Source organism: Pollachius pollachius (assembly GCF_949987615.1).
Source record: "Pollachius pollachius genome assembly, chromosome: 8".
Classification (NCBI taxonomy): domain Eukaryota; kingdom Metazoa; phylum Chordata; class Actinopteri; order Gadiformes; family Gadidae; genus Pollachius; species Pollachius pollachius.
The window spans coordinates 910094-930581 of record NC_136941.1 but is presented as its reverse complement, the minus strand read 5'-3'; the positions used below and the strand labels follow the sequence as shown (position 1 = coordinate 930581).

Genomic DNA, 20488 nt, shown 5'->3' with positions numbered 1-20488 from the left:
CAAACGTTGCTGATCCATCCGTCATACAACCAGGTGGACACTCTCACTAGTGATGTCACTAAAACACAGGAATAGGCAGATTTTCAATACGGCTTGTAACGGCTCATCACACTCACTCCTGGTGGCGTAATATCACCCCTTCAAATCATGTAGTCAGGAGAAAAAAAGATAAACAGCGTCTATGGTGATGGGTCTCGGCCCGAACGTCACTCTCCTCTCTTCCTCTCTCCTCCCCTCTCTCCTCCCCTCCCCCCCCCTCCCCTCCTCTACTCTCCTCCTCTCTCCTCCCCTCTCTCCTCCCTCTCTCTCCTCTCCTCCCCTCCCCTCCTCCCTCCCCTCCTCCCCTCTCCTCCCCTCTCCTCCTCTCCTCCCCTCCTCCCCTCTCCTCTCCTCTCCCCTCTCCTCCCCCCCTCTCCTCTCCTCTCCTCCTCTCCTCCCCTCCCCTCTTCCCCCCCTCTACTCTCCTCTCCTCTCTCCTCCCCTCTCTCCTCCCTCTCTCTCCTCTCCTCCCCTCCTCTCCCCTCTCCTCTCCTCCCCCCTCTCCTCTCTCCTCCCTCTCCTCCCCTCTCCTCTCCCCTCCCCTCTTCCCCCCCCCCCCAGCGGGAGCCGTGGGAGCGCCGCCTGGGCTCGGCCTCGGAGACGACCCTGACCAGGAGTCGCTCTACCTGAAGGAGACTCACCTGGGCATCGAGCGCAAGGGCTCCAGCATCACGGTGAGCTCCACCTCCTCCCTGGAGGCGGAGGTGGACTTCACCGTGCTCATGGACCTGCCACTCCGGCATGGAGGAGTTCTCCCGCGGCATGACGGAGCTGGGGGAGCGCGACCTGTCCCCGGACGGGGGTCTGCGGATGGGCATCGACCTCTTCCAGCACCAGCAGCAGTACCAGCAGCAGCTGCAGCACCACCCCCAGACCCCCCCCGCAGGAGTCTGGGGTCCCGGGTGCCGTCGCCGGCAGCAGCCCCCCGACAGCGAAGCAGCCCCCCCGCCCCGACCCCCCAGATGCGACCGGAGGTCAAGCGCCATGACGGACAGGTAGGCTGTAGGGGTGGAACCTGATGCGTCTCCGTGGGTGGCGGGCTTTGGGGGTCCGGGTCTGTTGTTGAGGTTTAGTGGGGGGGGGGGGGGAGCGTCTCGCGTCCCCCGGAGACCTTCGTCAGTCTCTGTTGGTCTCGGTGGCAGACCTTCGTCAGTCTCTGTTTGTCTCGGTGGCTGGGTGCACGGGCTCTGCGTGCGTCCCCCTTTGGGGGTCTTCCTGGCGGCCATCTGGTGTTCGCTGGAAGGCTGCGGTGGTTGAAGTCACAAAAATGTGGTCCCTGAAGGGATCCTGAAGGCGTCCTGAAGGCGTCCTGAAGGGATCCTGAAGGCGTCCTGGAGGGATCCTGAAGGCGTCCTGGAGGGATCCTGCAGACCCCGATCAGGGGAGGAGGGGGGTGAAGGCAAGGGGCGCATGGAGGAATATGTTTTTCTTGCATTTAAAATGTCTTGTGCCGGATAAGTGGAGCTCTGCAGTGCTGTTGCCAGGATACCTGCACAATAAGTGTTCCTTCAGATGTAATTTATGTATGAAACAAAGTCGGTGCGGTGCTCTGGAGCTGTTTGGAACGCCGTTCCTAATAACTCGCCTTGTTCCCTTCCTTGTTTCCTTCCTTGTTTCTTTCCTTTTATCCCTCCTTGTTTCCTTCCTTGTGTCATTCCTTGTGTCCTTCCTTGTTCCCTTCCTGTTTTTTTTTCCTCGTTCCCTTCCTTGTGTCCTTCCTTGTTTCCTTCCTTGTTTCTTTCCTTTTATCCCTCCTTGTTTCCTTCCTTGTTTCTTTCCTTTTATACCTCCTTGTTTCCTTCCTTGTTCCCTTCCTGGTTTTCTTCCTCGTTTCCTTCCTTGTGTCCTTCCTTGTTTCCTTCCTTGTTTCTTTCCTTTTATCCCTCCTTGTTTCCTTCCTTGTTTCTTTCCTTTTATCCCTCCTTGTTTCCTTCCTTGTTTCTTTCCTTTTATCCCTCCTTGTTTCCTTCCTTGTGTCATTCCTTGTGTCCTTCCTTGTTCCCTTCCTGTTTTTTTTTCCTCGTTCCCTTCCTTGTGTCCTTCCTTGTTTCCTTCCTTGTTTCTTTCCTTTTATCCCTCCTTGTTTCCTTCCTTGTTTCTTTCCTTTTATACCTCCTTGTTTCCTTCCTTGTTCCCTTCCTGGTTTTCTTCCTCGTTTCCTTCCTTGTGTCCTTCCTTGTTTCCTTCCTTGTTTCTTTCCTTTTATCCCTCCTTGTTTCCTTCCTTGTTTCTTTCCTTTTATCCCTCCTTGTTTCCTTCCTTGTTCCCTTCCTCGTTTCCTTCCTTGTGTCCTTCCCTCAGCCCGTCGTTCCCAAGAAGCCAAAGAGGTCGGTGCCGGTGTCATCGTCGATGGACAGGGACAGAGACCAATCGCACAGAGACGTGGGTCGTGGCCCCGCCCCCACGGCGCTGAGCAGGGAGGTCAGCGATGTCATGGCTCCGCCCACCATGAGGAGGACGGACGTACGGACTGAGACGCAGCCCAACGGGTCCGAGGTCACCACCACCATCGTCGAGTTCACGGATCAGGTGACTTTAACGTTTCACCGAAAATACGGCCAGCTTGTTTCTATAAAGTCCATAATTAGGTGGTTAAGGCTTATTATGGCTCGATTATGGCTCCACGTTGACGCAACACGACGACCACGCGGACGCTTCGACGCAGTCCTGAACCTTTATGGTTCTGCGTCGGGGTTTAGCAAGCGGACCAATCACAACCCTTGCTTGCGCCTCGACGAAAGGTTACAATTTTTGTGAACGTGGGACCATAATCACTGCTTACTGGAGCAGGATATCCAACTCCTACCAGCTCCTTAAAGTCTGGTACATGTGAAGTCTTGCTGCTTGCTAAGATGAAAGTGTGTTTCAGGATCCCGGTCTCTGTGGCCTGGGAGATGTCCCTTATTCGACAAGAGAGAGTGTTTCCCCTGTGAGTACACACCAGACACACACACACACAAAATCACACACACAGGCCTGGCCTTGTGTGTGTGTCCTTGTGTGTTTCCTGGGGATGGATGGAGAGAGAGAGAGAGAGAGAGAGAGAGAGAGAGAGAGAGAGACAGAGAGAGAGAGAGACCGTGGGGTCAGAGAGAGAGAGAGAGAGAGAGAGAGAGAGAGAGGCCGTGGGGTCAGAGAGATAGAGAGAGAGAGAGAGAGAGAGAGAGAGACCGTGGGGTCAGAGAGAGAGAGAGAGAGAGAGAGAGAGAGAGAGATTCTTGAATGTGTGGCTGGCCCAGATATCGTGTGATAGAAAAATTCAAAATCTTCTATACTGTTCAGTACAAACTGTCCATCTGTGAGCATTAGCATAATCCAGATCTATTCTCGTCCGCGCCCGCGTGTGAGCTCCTCTCCAAACCTCAGCGTGCGCCGTGCTTACCTGACTGTCATGCTAACGGCTACCTCCCCGCGGCGTGCAGGTGCACATTGGGAGTCTGGGGAGGGAGTCATCGGGCTCCCCCATCCTGTTCGCCGAGAACGTCACCTCCGCCACCACTCAGGTTACCAAGGTACGCCCCCCCCCCACCCCCCAGCTGACACATTGAGGCGTTCCTCCGTGGAATTACTGACCCAGCAACAAGACTGTTCCTCTCAGTGCTGAAGACGGGTGTGTGTGTGTGTGTGTGTGTGTGCGTGTGTGCACACGTGCGTGTGTGTGTGTGTCCATGTGTGTCTATGTGCGTGCTCATGCGTGCGTGCGTGTGTCTGTGCGTGTGTGTGTTTTTGAGTGTACGTGTCTGTGTGTGTGTGTGTGTGTGTGTGTGTGTGCGTGTGTGTGCTTGCATGTGTACGTGCGTGCACCTGTGTGTGTGTGTGTGTGTGTGTGTCGTTCCAGACGGTGAAGGGAGGCTACTCAGAGACGCGGATCGAGAAGCGGATTATCATCACGGGGGACGATGACGTGGACCAGGAGCAGGTGGGCCTGGCTGCTGCTGTTGTTGTTGTTGTTGTTGTCATCAGTGTTGTTGAACCCAGGACTGTGTGGGTGCTACCCTGCGTGTCTGCTCCTATTGCGTCGCAGGCCTTGGCGATCGCGATCCAAGAAGCAAAGCAACAGCATCCCGACATGCTGGTCACCAAGGCGATCGTTGTCAGGGAAACGGAGTCCTCCAGCGACGAGAAACACAGAATGTCCAAGGTAGGAGCGCTACGTTTGTGTTTGGGACAGTCTGCATTAGCTCACGTGTTGCCATGCTCTGATTAATGCTTCTCTCCTTTGTGTCTCATCTGCAGTGTTGATTTACGCTGGCGAGGGCGCCCTCCGCAGGATCCGAAGTGTTAGTGCAGCCGCAACCTGAAAGGACCACCTATCCGTCCTGTGGTGGTTTTAATGGACACACACGCACACACACACACACACACACACACACACGCGCACACACACACAAACACACACACACTTGGCCATGTGTGGCAGGACTAGTGTTGATTTGTAATCTATTAACATTTAAACCACGACCATGTAAGTTACTTTCAGTATTTTAGGTTATTGTTATTTATATTCACTACTGCGCCTGAGAGATGATTACGTATTGTCAGAACTGCGATGGAGCAGATGTACTTCACTTGAGATAATTGTACTAGTCTATAATTGGCTGACAATATGACACTAGAACCGCTAACAGCTGGAAATACTTTGTGGATGATGGCTAAATGATAGTTAAACAGCCAACCAAGATGTCTTCTACAGTTACCCTTCGAAGTGGGAAACACAAACATATCACTGTTGATCTGTTGATATTTTAAATCAGGCAAAAATCTGGCAAGGTCAGACATGAATGCATCACCCTATTTACAACGCCCTGAAGGGAATCACCCTCTTCTCATTCCTTAGACATTTGTATTTCTGAGATACTGTACCACTGAAAAACTGGACTGAAATCAACGGGAATTTCTGCCTGCCTATGTGCGACAAAATGACTGAAACTTGTTGTGCGGCTCAATGTAAACTTCCTCACTTTTTAAAGGAGTACTATGGTCGATTGGACTATAGGTACAGTGCTGTGGCATGTGTGCGGGAAAAAAACAGGGTTAAGTCAGGGACAAATGGATTTCTATCCTTCGTTTTCATACTTGCTGAGACAAACACATGAACCATTCTCCCGGAGATGCCATTCTCCCGGAGACTCGCTAGGGGGTGCTGCGAGCTCAAGTTGTCCTAATAGTGCCCTCTAGTGGCGCTTAACCTATCTGGCACACATGGCAGAGTTTGGCAAAAACACAATGTTTTGATAAGTGCTTCATTTGTCCTGCAGTGCCGTAACAGAAGATCAGTAAAGCAGTAAACACAGAGTAAAAACAGTCTATGTTAACAACTGGTAAGACTTGGGAGAGAGCTGTCTCCATGGACCCAATATGATGCCATATGTTATATGTGTTCATGTCAAGACAATATTGTCTCTAAGCATGTCACTATTTTCGAACATTACTTTTAATGTTATTTTTTTTCCACCTCCTTTAGATATTGTTTAAGATGAGATTAATATATGAGCCCGATGTTTAGAGAGTATAGGCTCCAAATGACTGTACTCCAGTAGTGAAATTATAGTATTTAAAATGTTTGCATGACAGTTACTTGTAGGTACTTGTAGACTCAATTTGAAACACTCTGGAACAAGAAAAGGTTTAATAGCTTCCGCTACAATGTGATATAGGACGTTTCAAACGAAAGTACCGAAACTACTTTGAACCCAAACTTCCAGGTCGGCACATGGGGAAATCACGCTTCTACAAAAGATTGTAGCCCTAACTTGTTGTTTGTGCAGCTTAATCATAAGCATAATAGGTAGACAAAAAACTAATTATGTTTTGCTATTCCCAATGCAGTCCTACTTTTATACCGCTCACTTTAGTTACTGCTTATTTCCATTCTTCTTTTCTGTTTTCGCATTATAATAAACGTCAGCCATTGGTCATTTTCACACTGATCATCGGGCTGTACCAGGAAAAAAAAACACTAAACCTGTAGACCTGCACATTATCGGACATGGGTAATGCCACTATAGAGTAATCATCACTTGAACACTTATTTCTGAAATCTGCAAAACTATTTTAAGGAATTGTAAGCCTGTGAGATGTTATGCATTGCTCATACGACAAAGGAAGAGTAAAATACCCGTTCTCGAAACATGCAGAGTGACAAGTGAGAGGGAAATGTTTCAGTAACGGTTCCTGTGTCTCCGATAAGTGAATGTTAGCAGAATGACATAGACTTTGTGATGTGCTGATAGTGGAGAACAAACACAGTTTTTTGTATGACCTACTTTATACAACACAAAAAAGGGAAACCATACCAAACTGACACCGATCAGAAACTGACAGCCAACGTCCACATTAATATTTAGCAAAACAACCTTCTCTTTGCAAATTTCTCTTGACTTCTTGCAGAATCCTATTGGGTGTGTTAGTTTAGAGTGGATGGTTCGACAGTGATAAAGAAATGCCTTTTTTCTTCCTTAGGTAAAGGTCAAAATAACGATGGTGTAGGCCTATGTAAACCGTCCAAACGTGTGGTGTGTAACTAACTTCCATTGTCTGTCTCTGAAAGGCAGACCACTGATTTATACTTTGGTTCCAGACCTGTGAAGGTGATTGGCTGACGTGTGTACGTAGAATGGGAGAATAGAAAATATAAAAAAGGTGTAATGTATTCTTGGGCTTGTAAATACGAAATGGTGCACTGTGAAAGCATGACCACATTTTTGCCGATGGCATTGATGGCCACTAGGTGGAACCAGATCTTTGACGCCGTGAACCGGGCTGAAATAACTATCGGTCAAGGAAAAGAACGACCACAAAAATAAAGGTACGTCAACCTCGGTTTGAAATGGATCGAACAACAGCACCTCAAGAAAAGGTTACCATTTCTCCTGATGACAAAAAATATACCGCTGGACCACAATGCATCACTTGTCTACCGACTTTGGAACTTTTCGTCAGAGCAATCTGATTGGTTGAGCTCTGGCTTACCTTTTGAACATTGCTGATGTGTGCAGTACTTCCTCCGCGCCCATACTTGCTTGTTGATGTGTGTTTGCTGTACAGTGTACTCGCGTTCCTCCTCTGACATCGAGAAAGATGAACGGGGGTCGCAGGAGAAGAGGTGTGTGTGTCCGTGTGATTATAAGGTTAACAGTTTGGGTGCTGTGTTCCTATTTAAAGAGAAAAAAAGGTATGTGTTGTTGTTCCTTACATTGACTGAGCAATGCAGTATTTCTTTTCTTTTTTTTAACCATTAAAAAACAATTCCCAATGGACTCATGCATACTGGTATTGCTTTGGTTGAATGGACGGTTGGCCTTTCCGTTGAAGCAGTTTGTGTACATTAATTAATGTATAAATATACTTATTCTCATTTTCTTAGGGAGTCTTTCCTCCTCGAATGTTAAATGGACATTAACCACAATCAAAACAAAATAAACAATAAAGAACCAAAAGTTTCAAAGTTATCCCTAGATTAAAGATTTCAATGCTCTTCGACACCATTGCATATAGCTTGGAACATCTTTCCTTTCAAATGCCCCCTCTGCCCCCAAAAGACGCAATTAAGCAGAAAATGACATTGTATTTATTAAAAGCAGGTTGAATCATCCAAACATCCTTAAGCAATAGAGGGACTCATGCCAAACCACTGTTGACAGTCAGACACCACTCCCTACGTTCGTATTGAAGCGATGTTAGAAAAGAAACAGGTCACCACTGTTCACGGCCACAGACCACAATGCCATCATGAAAAGACAAATAGGAAAACACAAGGCGAGTCCTCTCTGATACTTAAAGTCCAAAGTTGTTGACGTGAAACAGAATGGACTCGAAGCTGAACAATAATTTAAACGACAGGCGAGCGGTTTGGGGGTCAGAGAGGGACGGGGGCTTATCCATACAACACTGAGGGCGAGGGGAGCCAAGGGGAACACATAAATAGATATCTCACTTGAATTACAAGGAAAAAGAATCATAAAGACTTAAGGCTTATTTGGGACCTGAGGATTTCATACAAACATTAGACAGATGAAAGTGTGTGCGTGTATATAATTGTGTAAGTATATGATTGTGTATGTGTGTGTGTCTATAAGATTGTGAGCGTGTTTTATATGATTGTGTGCATGTGTTTATATGATTGTGTGTGTGTGTGCGTGTGTTTATAGTATTGTGTGTGTGTGTGTGATTGTGTGTGTCTTTGTATGATTTTGTCTGTCTCTGTATGATTGTGTGTGTGTGTGTGTGTGTTTATATTATTGTGTGATTGTGTGTGTGTTTATATGCTTGTGTGCATAGTGCATTGTGTGTCTGTGTAGGATTGTGTGTGATTACGTGTGTGTGATTGTGTGTGTGTGTGTAGGATTGTTTGTGTGATTGTGTGTCTGTGTAGGATTGTGCGTGTGATTGTGTGTGTGTGTGTGATTGTGTGTGTGTGTAGGATGTGTGTGTGTGATTGTGTGTGTCTGTGTAGGATTGTGTGTGTGTCTGTGTAGGATTGTTTGTGATTACGTGTGTGTGATTGTGTGTGTCTGTGTAGGATTGTGTGTGTGATTGTGTGTGTCTGTGTAGGATTGTGCGTGTGATTGTGTGTGTGTGTGATTGTTTGTGTGTGTAGGATGTGTGTGTGTGATTGTGTGTGTCTGTGTAGGATTGTGTGTGTGATTGTGTGTGTGTCATTGTGTGTGTCTGTGTAGGATTGTGTGTGTGATTGTGTGTGTCTGTGTAGGATTGTGTGTGTGATTGTGTGTGTGTGATTGTGTGTGTCTGTGTGTGATTGTGTGTGTGTGTGGGTCACGGTGGGACGGGGTTAGGGGGTCCGGGTTGTCGATGAACACAACATACTGCCGCTCTACAATGGAAGCCGTGTTGGGTGCTGCTGCGCTGCGGTGGATCACAACGCCCCCATCGGGCGGGGGCCGACGGGCGGAGGCCCCCGACGGGCGGAGGCGGCCCCCCCCATCAGCTGCTCCGCCTTTGGTTCTCCTCAACGCTCATCCCTAGAGTTCCGTGGCAAAAGTTTGTCACTTTCTTTCTGTCTCTTCTTTTCTTGTCTTCCTCCTCCTCCTCCTCCTCCTCCTCCTCGTCTGGTACGCGCCGCGGTTGTCGCACGGAGGAGCCGGATCCAGCCCCCGGAATACAAAGGCCTCCGAGGAACGTTCCCGCTGTCATAAAGTGACGAGCTCCTGCGGGGGGGGGGGGGGATCAGCCTCCTCTCCTCCGGAGGGCTGAGCCTGTAAGACCCTCCGCGCTCTGAAGGGAACCTTTGGGAACAGCGGCACGTTTTATTCCTCTCCCGCATAAGTCCGCTCGAGGAAAAGATGAACACCCCCCCGCCCCCCCAGCTCCGATCCAGAGCTGAGTCCGACGCATCGCTTGAGAGGAGGAGCGTGGGTGCTTAGCGTCTTCATGTGGCGTGTCATTATATCTCAGCCGCACGTGCGCTTCCACGTGCGCTTCCACGTGCGCTTCAACGCGTCGCGCCGTAACTTCAGCCGCTCAGGAACGCACATAAGCTGATTCCTGGGGGCTGATATATATCCACCACGGCCGCGAGGAATAAACCTTTTCATCTTTTCTTTTTTTTTTTCTGCTTCCCTCTTTGAGAATATCCACGAGTGTCAAGGTACAGTTGAGGGGGGGGGGGGAAGAAACGCTTCAGAGCCGATGCAGTCGTGGGGGCCTCCGGTACGTCGATGAAAGCAGCTTCAAGAAGAAGAGAGCGACGCTCCTCCACTATCTCCCCTCCCAGTTTTTTTTCTTTTTATATAAAGGTTATGGGAACAAAATGAAAGGCAGAGAGAGACATCTCCTCAAAGAGTGCCATGTAACGGGGGGGCGGGAAGGGAAGGGAAGGGAAGGGAAGGGGGGGAGGAGAGGCTGGAGGTGGGGATCCGAGCACCACCTCTCTCTCACGGGTTTCTCCAGGGGTGTGGAGGCGGTTGTCATAGCGCTGTCCTGGCTGTGAGGAGGAGGAGGAGGAGGAGGCCGAAGAGGGTAACCAGGGGCGATGCGGAGGGCAGGCAGGCCGTTCCCATGGCGATGGGACCTTGGGGCGTCATACGAAATGAGATGGAAACAAGTAAGGACAAATTGTTGTGTTTTCAACTGAATCTGTGCTTTCTCAAACGGAACAGGGAGATGACTCAGAAAATATTTACTTAAGGAATAATAACGCACACGTTGGCAACGGCCTTATCAGTACACAGACGCGTCAACGGGTGGCACTGTTGCACCACAGTCTCTTTCGGCGGCGGAATCGATTTCGAACAATTGAAAACACAGCAGTTGTGTGGAAAAAAAGCTGTTGTGTCTGAAGTGCCCGTATAACAACTGAAATATTACCCTAGTGCCAGGGAAACAGATTTGTGCCTTTCTGGCGAGCCAGTCGTGCCGTTTCGACATTCTTTGGAACTATAACAACGCTGTCTTTTTATTCTGATCCATCCAGAAGGGATGCATTAATAATATGAATCCTTGATCAGAAAGCCAGTATTACTGTTTGCAAAAGCTCATATACCTTCATCTCAGGCAGCTCACTAAAGAGTAAATAACCATATATTAAATAGGTAATGAATCATACAGAAAAAGATTTTTCACTGTATCTGTCTGTCTTACTTAAAGGCCGGTGTGAAACAAAACTACAGGGATACAGTCCAAATAAGAAAGGTAGGATCCCAAGACCACAATGCATATACAATACAAATATTTGCATATGTGCTGCATAAATAACATAAGTTACTTCAAGATATAGCACATTGTTTTCGTATAAAATCTTGTGTGACTACTGTGCCTATCTATCCTCCACACAGTGAAAACGGCCTCTCTATATAACGTCAGATAGAGAGAGAGAGAGAGAGAGAGACAGAGAGAGAGAGAGAGAGACAGAGACAGAGACAGAGAGAGACAGAGAGAGATAGAGAGAGAGAGAGAGAGAGACAGCGAGAGAAAGAGAGAGAGAGAGAGACAGAGAGAGATAGAGAGGGAGAGAGAGGGAGAGAGAGAGACATACAAAGAGAGAGAGGGAGAGAGACACAGAGAGAGAAAGAGGGAGAGAGAGAGACAGACAGAGAGAGAAAGAGGGAGAGAGCGAGAGATAGAGAGGGAGAGAGAGAGAGAGAGAGCGAGAGACAGAGACAGAGACAGAGAGAGAGAGAGACAGACAGAGAGAGCGAGAGGGAGAGAGAGAGAGAGAGACAGACAGAGAGAGCGAGAGACAGACAGACAGACAGACAGACAGAGAGAGCGAGAGGGAGAGAGAGAGAGAGAGAGAGACAGCGAGAGAAAGAGAGAGAGAGACAGAGAGAGAGAGAGGGAGAGAGAGCGCCCCGTGCTGACCTGTGATCCGCGGGATGGTGATCTGCCGGCTGCTGCTGCCCTGGCCTCCCTCACTGAAGGGCTGGATCTGGATCACGTAGTCCTGGTTGACGGGCAGCGACAGCTCCAGTGACGTGCTGTTGGTCTCCACCACGCTGGGCCGGCCCCCCTGCTTGTCCTGGCTATACGTCACCTACGGCAAGCGGGCGGGGACACGCAGACAGACGGACGGACAGACGGACGCGTGAGGGCCGAGGGTTTTGTGATGGTGTGTTGGGGATCTATACGGGGAATGGGTTGACCTAGAGATGGGTAGTGCCTGGCACTTGGTTCTATGATTGTCCTTACTGTACCGACAGCCACATATTGTTGTTTCGTACAAATGTATGCATGATGTGAGTGGCTTTGGATGAAAGAGTGTTAATGTAATGTAAATGTTAAAAAATCGGAGCCTGTTGATTACACCGATGGGATTCCTGGAATTGCAGGCTGATAAGCATCCGCCAGTTGGAGCCGATGTCAGGCTAATGAAGATCGCTATTTGGCAGGGAGAGATGGTGGTTAGGGTGTCGGGGGCTTAACTGAAGGTTCTTGGTTCAAACCCTAACGTCTGCCGTTAGGGTTTGAATATGGCAGCCATCTTGGTAGCCTCTCTCCCCCCATGCCTCCGTGCTTCGTCACGGCCACAAAATGGCGGGCTTCAACACACTTTAAGGAGCATCAGATCAAATAAGCGAAACCCCATGGTAGCCCTCCTTGAGCCCGCGGCCCTTAGCCCCTCACCCTCTCATTAACCACACGCATGTACCGAAAATAAATCACTGTGGGTGAGAGGCTCTGGAAGGCCGCCTACGGCCGCCCCCCCGCGGTGGACATCGCGTCGGGAAGCGAGGATCACTGACTCCCCCCCGCCATGTTGGCCTGTAAGGCGGCGGCGTGGAGCCGGGCGGCTCGCTGAGCGCAGGAACGCTGGTCTCTGTAGCGACTGGGAGGAGCAGGGGAGTGTCTCCTCACACCCCGGGCTCCCCTCAGAGGGGACGGGCGGGCCAGCTCTGTGGGGGGGGAGCTCCTCAAAGAGCAGGCAGAGCACTGCGTGGTTCGGTCTACTGCCTCTTTAGACGGTGGATCTCTGTATGGACTCTTTATACGAGCTTTATACGAGCTTTATCTGTGCTTTATACATGCTTTATACATGCTTTATACATGCTTTATCTATGCTTTATACATGCTTTATACATGCTTTATACATGCTTTATCTATGCTTTATACATGCTTTATACATGCTTTATACATGCTTTATACATGCTTTATCTGTGCTTTATACATGCTTTATCTGTGCTTTATACATGCTTTATACATGCTTTATCTATGCTTTATCTATGCTTTATACATGCTTTATACATGCTTTATACATGCTTTATACATGCTTTATACATGCTTTATACATGCTTTATACATGCTTTATATATGCTTTATCTATGCTTTATACCCTAACCCTAACCCTTTTTATACATGCTTTATACATGCTTTATACATGCTTTATATATGCTTTATCTATGCTTTAAACATGCTTTATCTATGCTTTATATATGCTTTATGTATGCTTTAAATATGCCTTATATATGCTTTATACATGCTTTATATATGCTGGATCTTTAGATGGTGGATATACTGGGTGATTCATGTACACCTAGTATGTTGTTATTTTGTTACCGTGTTATTGTTGTTTTACCGTCTTGTTTTGCCTAACTTAGCATAATTGCACATTTAGAATGTATTTATTGTAAATAGTACTTATTTTATTCATTTGACCTAATTGTATGTTCTCATTGCACCGTGGGTCAGAGACAAACGCACTTTATATTTCTAGATTTGTCTAAACATAGTATTATTTAGTTATATTGTGTATTATTGGTTATATTGTGTATATAGGTGTATGGTGTATCGTTTTTCCTTAGTTTAGATTTCTTGCCGTGCTGCTTAGGCCTGACAGGAGTATAGACTTTACAGCGTAATGTTTGGTAGTAAGTGTGGTTAAATAATAACCGCTGAGTTGTCTTTCCCACCGGGCTGCTTATCTAAGGTTGAAATGCTAATCTCCTCCGATTCCACCACTGATTTCAATATTTACGGTCCACACTGAAGGCGGGAATCAGATGCTATCCTAAGGTTGATACGCTAAGCGACAGAATTAAAATAACGAATGTCAAAAGCGAATACCGTGCGAGAGCACTCATTAAGAATTATGCGAGAGCAAACGTTCCAATCGACTCCCGTCAACGGCGTGGTATATTAGGATTTTAATTCATGTTGGCAAGCTGGAAAATGAGTTTGGTCGAATGATCGGTTATAAATCACATGCCGCGATCCGAAATGAACCGTGCACTAATCAAAGCCACGGCGCTATGGAAATAAACCGAGCCGTAGTACACAGTACACCAGTACATCAAGTACTCCGGCGCCATAACTACAGTACGTCAGTAGTATACAGTACATCAAGAACTCTCTCGTTGTGACTGCAGTACATCAGTAGTACACAGTACACCAGTACATCAAGTACTCCACCGTCGTGACTGCAGTACCTCAGTAGTACACAGTACATCAAGTACTCCTCCGTTGTGACTACAGTACCTCAGTAGTACACAGTACATCAAGTACTCCTCCGTTGTGACTGCAGTACATCAGTAGTACACAGTACACCAGTACATCAAGTACTCTCCCGTCGTGACCACAGTACATCAGTAGTACACAGTACACCAGTACATCAAGTACTCTCCCGTCGTGACTGCAGTACATCAGTAGTACACAGTACACCAGTACATCAAGTACTCTCCCGTCGTGACTGCAGTACATCAGTAGGACACAGTACACCAGTACATCAAGTACTCCGCCGTCGTGACTGCAGTACCTCAGTAGTATACAGTACATCAAGTACTCCTCCGTTGTGACTACAGTACCTCAGTAGTACACAGTATATCAAGTACTCCTCCGTTGTGACTGCAGTACATCAGTAGTACACAGTACACCAGTACATCAAGTACTCTCCCGTCGTGACTGCAGTACATCAGTAGTACACAGTACACCAGTACATCAAGTACTCTCCCGCCGTGACTGCAGTACCTCAGTAGTACACAGTACACCAGTACATCAAGTACTCTCCCGCCGTGACTGCAGTACATCAGTAGTACACAGTACACCAGTACATCAAGTACTCTCCCGCCGTGACTGCAGTACCTCAGTAGTACACAGTACATCAAGTACTCTCTCGTCGTGACTACAGTACCTCAGTAGTACACAGTACATCAAGTACTCCGGCGTCGGGACTACAGTACATCAGTAGTACACAGTACATCAAGTACTCCGGCGTCGGGACCCGACTGGGAACACGTTTGTCGATACAAAACACAAAACAAAGAGCGTCACCAACTGTCAATTCAGTAACGGCGGCGACGCGCCCGCTTCTGTCGCCGTGCGAGCGGGCGCGGGCACGGAGGCGTCTCGCACGGCGGCGGCGGCGGCGGCGCTAAGTCATCGGGCTGTCAGCCCTGTTGCCGCCGACGACTGACAGCGCGTCAAGAGCGGCACTCGAGCGCTCCCCGGGGGGAAGGCGGCGGGAACGTCGTCTCCCACAAAGGAAGGGGAGAAAAAAAATAAACGCCTACTCATCATGGATCTAGTGAAGGAGAGCGGGGGAGGGGGGGAGGAGGGGGGAGGCAAACCCTAAAACAACTTACTTCAGATGAAAAGTGATGCAATGTGATACATAGCAGGGCTATGGATTCATCCTGGCTGAGAAACAAGTCTTAAAAGCGTTTTTAAAACGTAGCCCACGATGTTACTGTGGACTAGAGTGCGCCTCTACGGGTCACAGCGTCACATGACGTCCACATCCTGTGGTCTAGCGAGGGGGAGTGGCCTGTGCGAGGGAGTGGCCGTATAGCTCCGCCCCTAACGGAAAGGAGAAGGGCGATTGGTTTACCTTGTAGCCGGTCACCTCTGATTCGTTCTCCAAGGCGTGGACTTGGTCCCACCGGAGGAGCACCTTGGAGTTGGACGTGTTCCACATGATCTTCACTGGAGCCTGGCTAGGGGCTGGAGAGAGAGAGAGAGAGAGAGATGAATGAAACAACAGTCCAATCAATATACAGTAGCATCCAGAGCTCGGCCGGCATGAAGGGCCGCTCTCATTATCCATTCATCATCCCACTGTTAGCGCTGAATGCTAGTGTACTCGCGTGGGCGTGGGGCACCAGTGTTTGTGTGCGTCTGTTTGTGAGAGCAATATGGAGATTAAAGGAGTGAGCGAGAGTCTCAATGGCGTGGCGAAAATGATAGACACGGAAAGACGCTGTCGGGGAGTTGTTGACACGAATCCCCAAAATTAGCAGAGACCGTTTTTCTGAGCAGCTCATTTCCATGGTCAATCTCGCCGATTCGTGACTCACAGAGCAGCGAAGAGTGCCAGAGAACTTTAACATCGATTTCATTATTCTTTTCAGGCATGTTTCTGCTATAATTCGTGACCAAACTGTCAGGGAACTTGAACAATATTGTGGGGCGGTTGTGGCAGCAGTTAGAGAGTTAGAGGGCCACTACAGCGACGGTCTGAGTGCGGATCTGGCCCTCGGTGGGTTTAAGAGAACAGGACCCGACGAGTCCTTCCGACGCCACTGATGGGTTCGTAACGTGAGGGAGTGCAGAGGCGAACGCGAGATCGTGGAATAAACGCACTGCTTTGAAAAGGTATGCTAAACTTTAACTGGTATCTTTTACAAACAAATAAATGTTAGTGATAGTACAATCATACCGGTAGTTCCTGGACGATTCATTAGACAGCCAAATGATTAAAATACCCTCATGAATATACATTTCGGGCAGGAATTCTGTTAACGAATGGATGAATACTATGGGATGTTTGCGGTGTTAAACTGAACTGAGACTGGAGCGGAAGAAACGGAATGAGAAGCAAAAAACCTCCCTCCAAAAATCAAGAAGCATAAATACGCCTCAATCAAACCCCCTCCGCCCCAAAACAAAATCGAGAAACAAAGAAATAATAAAAATACATCAACAACAAATGACAAACCAAGAAACGCGACCCCCAGCCCGTCTCCCCCAGGACAATCAGCCCCCCACCGTGGCCCCGGGCCCCTGACTCACGGGGCTTCTTGGTGGTGACGTTGACGACGGCGCTGGGGGGCCCGAAGCCGGCGCTGTTGTAGGCCCTCAGGGAGACCAGGTAGGTGCTGCTTCCCTCCAGGTGGCTGATCAGCACCGAGGTCCGGTTCCCCGCCGCGCGCAGCACCCGGGACGCGTCCGGTTGCTCCTTCTCCTCCCGGTACCGCAGCTGGACACACGGACACGAGAGACCAGCGGTTAGAGCCGGACACACAGAGAGACCAGCGGTTAGAGCCGGACACACAGAGAGACAAGAGGTTAGAGCCAGACACACAGAGAGACCAGAGGTTAGAGCCGGACACACAGACACAGAGAGACAAGAGGTTAGAGCACCACAGACACACAGAGAGACAAGAGGTTAGAGCCACACAGACACACAGAGAGACGAGGGTAGAGCCGGACACACAGAGAGACAAAAGGTTAGAGCCAGACACACAGACACAGAGAGACCGGCGGTTAGAGCCGGACACACGGAGAGATCAGCGGTTAGAGCCACACGGACACAGAGAGACAAGAGGTTAGAGCCGGACACACAGAGAGACAAGAGGTTAGAGCCAGACACACGGACACAGAGAGACCAGCGGTTAGAGCCGGACACACAGAGAGACCAGAGGTTAGAGCCACACAGACACAGAGAAACCAGCGGTTAGAGCCGGACACACAGACACAGAGAGACCAGAGGTTAGAGCCGGACACACAGAGAGACCAGAGGTATAGTAGCCCGCGGACGATGTCAGGACTGACCCCCCGTGAGCCCTGAGTAGGTGTGCTCCGCTGATGTAACCGAACAAGGCTGTGGTTATACTCTGGGCTGGATTATTATTGATACCAATGTCCACAGAATCCTACAGAGCGAACCTTGAGTACGTTCATGAATACAAATAGCCAAACGACGCTGTAGTTATGCCCTCAGCGAGCGTATTAATACAAATGTCAACAGAATCCTACGGAGCAATGCACGAGTAGGTTTATGAACACAAGTAGCCGAAAAACAATCCTAGAGAGTTTAACTTGAATAGGAGTACGAATTAAACGAGGCGAAGAGCAGCAGAACATATGGCCCTGCTATGATACTGCAGTGTTGCAGAAGGCCAGGCTAATCTCTTGTTTGGATAAGCTTTGGGGACCTCGCAAATCCTGAGGCAGGGATATGATTTGCTGCCATGTTCGAAAAAAAAGCACACCGCCTCCGAATCATTTCACATCCCCCGGGATACTGACGGATGCACGCACACACACACACACACACAAATGCTCCCTCTCCCTCCCACACACACACACACACACACACACACACACACACACACAGTGTACTGTACAGCTCCTGTGCTCTGCAGCACATACACATTATCACAGGGCAGAGTGCAACAGCAAAAAGGTCAATTGCTACTTAAGGGAGACAGAAATAAAAATAACATATCAATTCTAGTCTCCCATCTATCCATCTACCTCTGCTTATAGGTTGGTACAACAGTGGGCTGTGTGTGTGTGTGTGTGTGTGCGTGTATGTGTGTGCTTGCATGCATGTGTGCCCATGTCTGTGTGCATATGTGTGTGCACATGAGCGTGGGTGTATGTTTGCGTGTGTGTGTGTCCACGTGTGTGCATGTATGTCTGTTTGCACGTGTCTGTGCGCGTGTGTTGGTGTGTGTGTGTGTGTGTGTGTGTGGGTGTGTGTGGGCAGGACCTCGTAGCCCAGGATGCGTCTGCGGCTGTTGCTCCAGGCCAGAGCCTTCCAGGTGACCTCCACCTCGCTGGCCGAGACGCTGCGCGCTCTGACGCGGCCGGGGGCTCGGCTGGGCTCTGGAGGGGGGGGGGGACACGGACCACTGGGTTAGCCAGCGTTGGCCACGCTGCCTGCTGCCGCGGCAACGGTCTCTCCCAAGATGCAAAGCAGCACTTGAATGAAATAAATGAAAACATTTTCTCCCGGAATTGGGGAAAAGCAATGTAATATTCTTTCTTTTTTTTTTAGGGTGCAATTTGAAATATGTCGGTTTTGTAATTAACATAAAGTTCCCTGTAGGGAAATTAAAAAAACAACAACTCCCCAACAACTTCTGATTGCATTTTAATTTGGGTGAACCACGAGAGATTAACCAAAAAGTGAAGACTCAGAAATACTCCGTAAACTCCGTAAGGGCCTAAAGTTGAACGCTAACGTTTCCACGGCACGCAGGTGAGGATAACTTTAAGATGTTCTCATTTGGTTCTTCTGGGGAAAAAAGTCCACACTAGAACCCTTTGCGTGGTCCCTGCTCCAGCACTATGATTAGTGTTGGGGGAGTGGCCAGGAATAAAACCGCATTTACACATCCGAACCCATAGAGGGCGCCCCGTCCCTGTCTGGACTTGCTCTTTAAATTCTCCCAATAGGCTCGGGCGTAGGCTACCTTCCTCCGCAGAGTAGATGGTGGTCACCGGGCCGAAGGGACCCTCTCCCTTGTTGTTGTACACGCCCACTTTGACCTGGTAGGCCGAGAAAGGAGGGATGCTCTCATTCTTGAAGATATATTTGGCGGCGTCGGGGGAGGTGACGGCAGCCTGCATCCAGCCCTGGGCCCCCAGGGGCCGGAAAGCCACCACGTAGCCAAAGCCCGGTCCACTCTGGAACTCTTCGGAGACGGGCTGGGAGGATCACGGACGGGGGGGGGAGCATTAGCTGCACAGATGGTAACACTAACCTTATCTCATCTTTGTTGTATACGCGGAACGGGTTAACCCAGCGAATGTTAGTGCTTTGCACCTTGTTCCTACGAACATCCCCACTGTACCGACAGCGATACATATTTTCACTTTCTTATGACAAATGTACTTATTGTAAGCCGCTTTGGATAAAAGCATCTGCTTAATGCCCTGAATGTAAATGTGAATGTAATATAAAACACGTTTTTTCTGAATCTATTTAGCATTGGACACGCGCCATAACAGCGAGGCGAGCAACTTTGATGTATACTTAATGCTGTTGAAGGCCGCCTCAACTGTTTCTAAAGGACGCTGTGAATCGCTGTAATTGTCATAATGGATGCCGGGGGGATGATATAAGTGCGACAGTGCTGCTTTTGTGATTGCACGCTTTTAATGTGTAAGGGTTTCCAGCCTACCTCCCATGTGATGACCAGCTCTGAACGTCCTCCTCCTCCTCCGTTCACCCGGGCCGGAGTGACCCTGGGGGCTGGGCACCACGAATCAAAACATTAGACCGTTACCCCCCTGTGTACCAGTTACTGGGTTCGATTCCCCGATGACGGCAGACCGACCTACTCCTTGAATGAGCGGCGTGACCTCTGCCTTCTTGCACGACAGCTGGATTCACTGTCAATCTGTACATGTGCTTTAAAACAGCAGTCTGGGTTCTTTCGTGTACAGAATGGTCTCTTGAGTCCATCTCTGTTGGGGTGTGAGGTGACACCACGGGGATTGAATCCGACACGAGTGTTATGAACTGGGTGCCGGGGGCGACACTGTTGGGATCTACTGGAACCATTATCGCCCAAAGGTGTAGCCACAGACAATGAAAATACTAAATAAAATAATCGTCACCTCCCTCATCCTCATTACATCCAACATTGTTATGCAAAAAATGTCAACACCATCCATCCCTCAGGAGAAGCCGCAGGGATGCTGGATTACAACCGCACATAAATACAACCTTGCACCACCGTAATCACACCTTCTACCAAACACAATCATTTGTAGCCCGTGAATAACACCCAGAAAACCCTCCCTAACACATCCGTACATCCCAGCTGCATGAGTCAACTTTTAGGGGTCGTATCCCGTCACGTTAGGGGCCGTGGTTTTTCCTTTACGTACGCATCTCCTTGGTGCGGACCTTCCTGGAAGGCTGGCTGGGCTCCCCGGTGCCGATGGCGTTGGCGGCCAGCACCCTGAACTCGTACTCCACCCAGGGGCTGAGGTCGGCGACGGTGGCCGACAGCTGACGGCCCCCCAGCACCTCGGGCACTGGGGG

At 49.2% G+C, this 20488-nt stretch overlaps 2 protein-coding genes across 2 annotated transcripts in view; one reads left to right on the top strand and one right to left on the bottom strand.

The window, feature by feature from the left end:
- Positions 1-9540, top strand: part of LOC307079768 (band 4.1-like protein 1) — a gene marked incomplete at both ends in the record, with an annotated part of 35419 nt that extends 25879 nt beyond the window's left edge. The window contains 11 exon segments of the mRNA XM_079742275.1: positions 601-633; positions 639-770; positions 772-912; positions 914-979; positions 981-1034; positions 2341-2568; positions 2909-2968; positions 3462-3551; positions 3878-3958; positions 4064-4180; positions 9454-9540. Of these exon segments, the coding sequence (XP_079598401.1) occupies positions 601-633; positions 639-770; positions 772-912; positions 914-979; positions 981-1034; positions 2341-2568; positions 2909-2968; positions 3462-3551; positions 3878-3958; positions 4064-4180; positions 9454-9540 (1089 nt within the window).
- Positions 9541-9965: 425 nt separating this feature from the next.
- Positions 9966-20488, bottom strand: part of cntn3a.1 (contactin 3a, tandem duplicate 1) — a gene marked incomplete at its 3' end in the record, with an annotated part of 75046 nt that continues 64523 nt past the window's right edge. Inside the window, exons 14-21 of the mRNA XM_079742274.1 lie at positions 20332-20481; positions 19620-19690; positions 18909-19143; positions 18203-18318; positions 16498-16684; positions 15317-15429; positions 11359-11530; positions 9966-10069 (exon numbers count right to left, since the gene is read on the bottom strand). Coding sequence (XP_079598400.1) covers positions 9966-10069; positions 11359-11530; positions 15317-15429; positions 16498-16684; positions 18203-18318; positions 18909-19143; positions 19620-19690; positions 20332-20481 — 1148 coding nt within the window. The remainder of the gene's footprint in view (positions 10070-11358; positions 11531-15316; positions 15430-16497; positions 16685-18202; positions 18319-18908; positions 19144-19619; positions 19691-20331; positions 20482-20488) is intronic.